Source organism: Dicentrarchus labrax, unplaced genomic scaffold, assembly GCF_905237075.1.
Source record: "Dicentrarchus labrax unplaced genomic scaffold, dlabrax2021, whole genome shotgun sequence".
Taxonomy (NCBI): Eukaryota; Metazoa; Chordata; class Actinopteri; family Moronidae; genus Dicentrarchus; species Dicentrarchus labrax.
The window spans coordinates 26,974,909-26,983,337 of NW_026136721.1; the positions used below are offsets into that span (position 1 = coordinate 26,974,909).

General features: G+C 37.9%; 1 protein-coding gene across 1 annotated transcript; it reads left to right on the forward strand.

Annotated features, from left to right (window-relative positions):
- The first annotated feature begins 21 nt into the window (after positions 1–21).
- znf330 (zinc finger protein 330) lies at positions 22–8,412 on the forward strand. Its single transcript, XM_051386721.1, has 10 exons — positions 22–118; positions 439–611; positions 715–734; positions 1,123–1,193; positions 2,241–2,317; positions 3,296–3,422; positions 3,511–3,615; positions 3,773–3,819; positions 5,516–5,633; positions 6,837–8,412. Exons 2-10 carry the CDS (start codon positions 492–494, stop codon positions 7,112–7,114), a joined length of 963 nt encoding a protein of 320 aa, XP_051242681.1. The 5' UTR covers positions 22–118; positions 439–491; the 3' UTR covers positions 7,115–8,412.
- The last annotated feature ends 17 nt before the right edge of the window (positions 8,413–8,429 follow it).

Below are 8,429 nucleotides of genomic sequence, written 5' to 3' on the forward strand. Positions count from 1 at the left end.
AATTTATTGTATTTAGGGAACACGGAACAAAAGTAGGAACAAAAAACAAACAGTATGTTTTCAGCCCGGACCGTTTTTCCGACCGGACCTAGAAGAAGTTGGAGTGCTGATCATTTCGGTAAGATTTTTCTTTCTTTTTTCTGCAACTCGTTCAATAAATGACACTTAGATGTAACTACCAGAAAAACTAAACATCACAGAGTATCTACATATAATATAACATCAACGTAAAGTTAATTCAATGTAATTTAATGTAGTTTAATGTAATTTAATGTGGCTGGTAGATTCTCTTCACTCTCGCTGGTAGTCGAGTGAGTAGCAGGCCAGATGTGAACATTAACCAGCTGTTATTGCCTCATAATGCGCCAAATAAGTTAACCATCTTAAATGAAGCAGCTAACCGTTACAACCGCACCTAATGGTCCGTGTCTGTTGCAGGTCAGACAACCGGCCGTTATCTCCGTGGTTACCGGCCCCGTTGAACCGGAAAAATGCCCAAGAAGAAAACCGGTGCCCGGAAAAAGGCTGAGAGTCGAAAGGAGCGAGAGAAACAGAGTCGAGCCAACCGGGAACACATCCAAGTGGCCAAACACCCCTGCAACTTTAACATGGTGTGTAGATAGCTTTTGAAGTCGATGCTTAAAGTATATAACGTAGTAAATACTCTCTTACTGTTTTTATTTATTTATTTTATTTTTGTCTTTTGTTTTGTAGGAATGTGACAAATGTCAGAGGTAAGTGACTGTACTGCTTTATGTTTCTGTAATTTATTCAAGTATAGCTAAATACTGGTGGAATCTAACTACATTTACTCAAATGTGGACATTTTATGCCATTATTGTATATTTTATCCACTACATTTAGTTACTAGTTACTTTGCAGATTCAGATTATTCTACCAAAATTTGATTAAACTAATAAAATATTATATATTATGGATTAAGCCACCTGGCAGTATATGAATGATTTGAAATTAGCCTCACCTTTACCAGCTGTAACATAAGTGAGTATTTTTACGCTGTGGTATTGCTACTTTTCCTTAAATTAAAGATCTAAGTACGTAGAATATCACTGGTTAACCAGTTAACAAACCTATTTCTCTCCTTGTAATGTCACCTGGTAGAAAACAGAAGAACAGAGCTTTCTGCTACTTCTGTAACTCAGTGCAGAAGCTGCCTGTCTGCGCTCAGTGTGGTGAGTAAACTGCAGTGAAATGTTTGTATGTCATTAGATGAACTTTATCATTTTAAATAATATGAACAATGAAAAACAGGCATCCAGAGCCTGTTTATGGCTTTTAGACCCGAACCCGTTTATCATAAATACATAAATGGTTAAAAACATATCATGAATATATACATTAATTTCAAGCTAAATATAAAACAAGTAAAACAGCTGATCACTTTGAACACAGTTTTTAACAAGGGTTTCTCAAACAGAAGTTAATAGTGCATTTGTTTATTTTCAGCCACAGATTTGGTGCCCTAGTAAGTCTTTACAGCAGCAGGATGGTGTACATTGGATCAACTCATGTCTCAGTGCAGCAGTCTGGCTCGTTAATGTATTTTTGAACAACAGTGGAGGTCCTTAGCAAAGAGGGATAAGATGCAGGCTGCACAGACATTACATGTTGAATCAGTTAATTGTTGGTTTTGGTCTTTTCGTGGGATTTGTGACAATAAAATGGTCTAGAATATCACCAGACTTGTCCTTTTTTAAAAAAGGAATGGTCAAATTTGTTGCAGCAGAGGTCGAGATATCCTAACTTTTAATCCCTAGAAATAAGCCTTATTATGCCTCCTGACCTAGTCTTTTGTTAGACCCTCCCTGACAGGAACTGTAAATCCCCATATCTTTCAGTCTCTACATCTCCAGTTTGGCAGTCTTTCCATTATGAATTTGAAGCCCAAGCTGATAACCTCAAACTTAAGTAGGCTTTTTCAGAGCCACAGGACACATTATATCACTGTTTTCACAGGCTGAGTAGTATTAACTTTAACAGGTGAGCTGATCCGTATGTGTAAAGCCAGTGGAGTACACCTCTGAACCCACCATGTGTAAAAGTTTATAGTAATTATTCTACTTTGGCGCCCCCAATTGGTGGTATCGTAAAACATACTTTGGCAGACAGCAGTGCGTGACAATTATGTGCTCCAACAACTTTTTTCATCATAATAATGTGAGAGAAACAGGTTGTGACACTTTATTAAACTATGAAATATTTAATGCTTGTGTTGTCAGGCAAAACCAAGTGCATGAAGTCATCAGATTGTGTGATCAAACATCCTGGGATCCACAGCACTGGAATGGCCATGGTGGTAAGTTGTCAACATTTCTCAACTGATACAATCACGCAGCATGAATGCCTGTATGTGCGGTGACACATCCGTACTTACAAATCCTAATGAGGACATTTGGTTGTAGCAACATAAAAAGCGGATACAGTACACGATTCTTATTGTTTGTTAATAATGTGTTCTGTTATTTTAGTTCAGGCCAGCCAGTGTTTGCAAATCAGCTTTTATTCATTAAGTATGTTTTTATCGTGATATTTCTGTGTTCTGTGCAGAAATTTCTTTAATATGAAACCAGGGCACCCGGTTAGCTCAGTTGGTACAGCTGCTTGCTACAGCGGCCCAGGGTTCGAGTCTATCTTCGGCTGTCTCTATCGATTAAAGGCAATAAAAAGCCCCAAAAAAACCAACTTTAGTTGGAAACCAACTTTTCTTACATGAGACAAAAAAAATGACCCTGACTTTGAGGGAGCAAACTACTGGTCCTACAGTATTATATAGATTTGGTAAGCAGTGGCACAGGATACATGGAGATAACATCGGAGAAATGAAACTGTGCAAGTAATAAAATGTAAAACACTAATGGGCACTAATGTCTATAATAACGTGCATAAAATTATCATCTCATTATCAGTCTTTGTCACTGTCACAGTTGTAAACTTTGTGCAAGTGTTGCAACAGGATATAACAATTATGCCCATAATAATGACGACCAGAGATGAGGAAGAAACACATAGTCCAAGTAGTATCAGATAATGCTGTAATAGTGTACCAGAATAATGACAGAAATGACGTACAGCGTGCAAGTGATGAATGAGCCCAATGCTCAGTGATCTGTGAGCACTACTAAGCATGTAGCAGGTTTTAAAATAACCTGCAATACAGTACTTTATTTTTTGTTCAAGGTCAGTTTATTTGTTTTTGTACAGTAAGTTTCAGAAAAAGATCTTCATGGCAAATATTTGATTTTCTTTTTTTATGTTGTAATTTTTCTTCCACAAGGGCGCAGTGTGTGACTTCTGTGAAGCTTGGGTGTGCCACGGCAGGAAATGTCTTAGCACTCATTCCTGCGTGTGTCCTCTGACTGATGCAGACTGCATTGAGTGTGACCGCAGTGTGTGGGATCATGGTAAGACTCTGCCGTTTGTTTGAATTTCACCCAGTCACAGTAGTGTCACATTAAAGATCACCACTGACTGTCTCAACTTCCTGATTAGGAGGGCGAATCTTCCGCTGTTCCTTTTGTCAAAATTTCTTGTGTGAGGATGATCAGTTTGAACACCAGGCCAGCTGCCAAGTCCTTCAGGCAGAAACATATAAATGTGAGTCATTTGGTTTTCCTTTCACAATGTCCCTTTTGTGGTTAATGGGGGGAAAGTAAAGTGTATCGGAACTGTTCCAGAGAACAATATCCAGAGGGTATGTGTGCCAAAGAGCAAACGTGATTTATGTTTTGCCTTTTCTCACGTTCCATTTTAGGTGTTTCCTGTAATAGACTGGGACAACACTCCTGCCTGCGCTGTAAGGTGAGGGGAACATCTATCCTCACTTCAGAAAACATAGTGGAGGGAGTGTACATGTTTATCGGCTCCTTAAGAACCACTAGACCTTTTTCTGTAAAGCAAAAATATGGTATCACATCTCCTGACTGATAAGAAAGAGCCAAATTGAATCCTCCCTCTTATTTGCTTTTGCTTTTAGTTTACAACACAACAGGAAATATTCCCGGTATGCAGGAAATATGTAATTGAAAAAATAGAAAATGTTCTACTAAACGGCAGCAAGAGAGCGCCCCAACCAGATAAAACTTGATGTTGCCAAATAAGGCCAGAGCTGCTGCCCACAGAACATTTCCCCCCCTCCGTCACTGGGTTAGAGCAGTTGGTTACCGATATGCAATGTTATCTAATTGCAGCTTTATCTATAAAGGGCAGTGGTTGAAAATGACTCGGCAGCTTGTAAATAGTATAAGTTGGTTTAAAGCACATTTCATTACATATACAAACTCAATGTGCTTTACATAAAATAAAATATACAACAAAAAGTAACATGTAGAGAATAATACAATAAATAAAATACAAGAAAGTGCTGCAGGCTACAGACTGCCAAATGAAATTGGCAATCAGAATCAGAAACACTTTATTGATCTCGTGGGGGAAATATGTTCGTTACAGTTCTACTCACACATCGTTAAAGAATAGTACTTATACATAAGATCTAACACAGAATTGAAATGAATGTATAGGTATATACATAAAGTAAAAATAGAAAATAGAAATATAATTGTGGTGTTGCAGAAGTTATAGATAATTACAAAGAATCACATAATAATCAAGTGAATTGCACGTTGACCCGGATATTGCACCTTAATCGACTTACTGCACATTACCAGCACCAGTTTAATGACTAGTGACTCAGAGTTTTGACACTCTGAGGGAGGAGTTGAAGAGTTTGATGGCCACAGGCAGGAATTACTTCCTGTGCCGCTCTGTGATGCATCTAGGCGGAATGAGTCTTGCACTGAATGTACTTTTGTGTTTGCCCAAACCACCCACCCACACAACAGATAAACACAAACATGCAGTATAATTACAAAAGAAGCACACACTTTCAAGTCAGGTTTCAAAGGATAATGCCTCACATGCCCATATGTACATTCCATAAAGTTAGTGAGGGTGTAATCATTCCTCCTGTCCATCCTGGCTGAGATGCATCCCTTTGTTCACACACAACAACAATGTGGCTCAAATTCAGCTCAACTTTAGCATGCTTTTTTGCATAAAATGAGGACTTTTCTTCTTTTGCCTAAAAGTCTATAGATCATTCATAAATTACATAAATGATTCCATCATTTCCCATCAGGAACAAAATGAAAACTATATTGAGTCCTAAAGCTCTAATCTGCAATGTTGCAAAACGCCCATGTCAACAGGTTCAGGTTCACTAGAGAGCTGCCAAAAATAGACAGTGAAAAGTATATATGAATAGTCATAGTGACAATTGTACCAGCAACACATACACCTTTTCACTACAGTGGCAGATGAGAAGCTCTATACCTGAGGCAGAAAAGGAAGACACAATGATGAATGAACTTGTCTAAACAAGCCTGAACAGTCATTAGATTTCATTTTCATATTTTCAAATCAGAAATTAAACTATATATCAAGATAATGCGTGTGCTGTTAATATTTCCATGTGATGATTTCACCATTGTCCTCTCAGGCCTGTTACTGTGATGACCATGCCAAGAGTAAGGTCTTCAAACAGGAGAAAGGTAAAGCTCCACCCTGCCCCAAGTGCGGTCACGAAACCCAGGAGACCAAAGACCTCAGCATGTCCAGTGAGTCTAACGCACAAACCTTTGAACTACTTAACATTGTTATTTCCAGTAAATCTGCCATTTGGAGGAAATTGCTAAATCATGATTTTGAAAAACGAAACAAAAAGAGTGAAGACGTTTTTACATTATATTTCCCATAAAAACTCAGTTGCTTGTCACAAATGTGTCTCTCTTTTATAGGTTTTGGTTCCTCATTTCACCTTTTTATTCAACATTTACTCACAATTTATTTTGCTATTGACAGATTTATTTTTTCTACTCGTGAACAAAAAGAGACCAAATGGCACTTAAACCATGTGTTCTTTGATCCTGTGTGACTGCTTCACATACAACATTGCAGTATTATAGGATAACCTAATGTGATGAAATTGATTTATTCATCTTCAAGAATGAGATTTCTGCAGTGTTATCACAGACCTGACCTCTCCAATTCAGCTGCTGCCATTTGACGGTTATCTCTTTGTGCTTGTTGGCATTAGAGAAGTGAGACACTTTGTGTCAGCTCAAAATGAGTCGAGCAAAATCTCTGTTCTGCTTGAAGAGCTTGGTTGAAAATCTACTCATATCTGTTGTGACTCACAAAAAGCTTTACAATATTTATGCATTATTATAATGTGGTATACCAGAGTTACAGTTTGAATAAGTGTTAAAAGATCATTTAAATGCATTTTACACTGTGATACTGCATTAAATCCAAGTAATGTACCATAGATCTCATCATCCAGATCAGTAATATGTTCTCTTATGTATAACTAATTTATTGGCGCACGAGCAGCCATTCAAATCACAGAGCTATTCATTTGCTAGGAAACATCTGTTTCCTAAAAAAATAAAGACTGATCTGAAAAAAAAAAACAGAAGCCAATTTATTTAACATTTACTGTTTTTCAAAAATCCTCAAAGACTCTTCAGATCAAATGGATGAAAAAAACTTCCTTCCATGGTGGATGTTTTGTTGTTTTTTTAGGAAAACAAATGCTTTGTGACTCAGATGCTATAGTAATAATACATGAGAGGCACTAACTGGGTCTATCCCAAAATTGACTTTTTAATACTTACTGAAATCATTTTAAACGTTAATTACAAGAACATGATTTTCTAAAATTTGCAGAAACACAATTGATCTCACCTGACTTTTCTTTTGTCACTTCACCATCCCAGTGAGTGAAACCTGAGCTAATGTCACAACTGTGTTCTCTGCAGCTCGCACGCTGAAGTTCGGCCGCCAGGCCGGAGCTGATGACGACGACGATGATTACGGAGCGTCGGGTTACGATTCCTACTGGAAGAACTTAGCATCTGGAGGCGGAGACCAACAGGACGACTATGGAGAGGAGGATGATGATGATGATGAGGACGATGACGAGGAGGACGATGACGAGGAGGAGGAAGATGATGACGAAGAGGAGGAAGAAGAAGAAGGTGGAGAGGAAAAGGTCGCTGATTCTGTGGCTGTTCTTAAACTGGACGAGACTGCCTAAACTGAGACAGAGACTAAAGAAACCTGTACAGTCCCAACATGATATTACACGTCAGGAATTAATAAAGACATACAGAGGAAGAATTAGGAAGAGTATAGTTGGTATAACTGGGGCTGGTTATCAACACTAGTGCTGTTACAACACACAGACTCGTTACCTAACTAGAAGCGTCAGAATTAAAATATTAATTTTGATTTTAATCAGAAACTGACTTATAAGAACATAAGTAAACCGTTATGAATTATGAATCTGACCTGACAGTCACTGCCAACATGTATTCCTTGATGGTTTTTGATAATAAATGGACATATTTCAGTTGGTACTGAAAAGGTATATAACATTCTATATCCAGTCCTAGAGACATCTTGTTTTCTGCTTTTGTTGTGACATTCAGGGCCGGATTGATCCACCAGGAGCATATAGTCCATTTACATTTTGACACAAACAAGTAACAGAGTTGCGAAGTGGGAGCAGCTGCTAACTCCTGAAGTGTTTTTTTTTACAACAATAAATTTGCATTTCAAAGTTTTGTTTGAATGATTTTCTCAATGTTCTTCAACATAGAAACACAGGAATCATAATATTGTAACAATGCTCTATAGGTTGCTGTTATGATAATCAGTTTTAATTATTTCAACTTGGATATGGATATCGTGTTATCAGCCACTGTAGCTGCAGGGAGCAAGACAGTCAGGGATGCAAATCAGAGCTGCAGCTTGCAGAACAAAAGCCATTTTTTTCCTGCATGCTGCAGCTCTGATTTGTTTCAAGGTCAAACGATTAGATAATTCTTACAGAAATGCACATTGGGGGTCATAGTTAACTTCTCTACCTGTGTGTGTGTTTGTTTGTTTTTATGGTTACAGTCTTGTCCCCAGTCATATTTTCTAATGTAGTTGGTCATCCTTTGTATTGAACTGATGACGCATCCGGGAGAGTTTCATGACCATCTGAGCCTTGGAGGTGTCGGTCATCTTAACACTATGTAAACTACATGAACAGAAAATTAACATGACTTTTACTTCTGGAGCCTTGGTTGTCTGAAATAACCTGTCCCACTTTGCAACTCAATAATCCCTTTTGGCCCTCATATTGAATATGGTATCAGCCCTGGTTACAGCCTGAAATAAACTTTAGGATCATGTCTTTACAGTGTAATATATGATAAACTGCCGGTTACTGTGGTAATTCACAAAGCTTTCCAAACCTCTTAACATATTGGCCCTTGATCATTGTAATCATCTGCACTTGTTGAGACATGTTTGTGTATAATATGCCAATAAATCATAAAAAAGAAACACGTCTGACTGAGCAT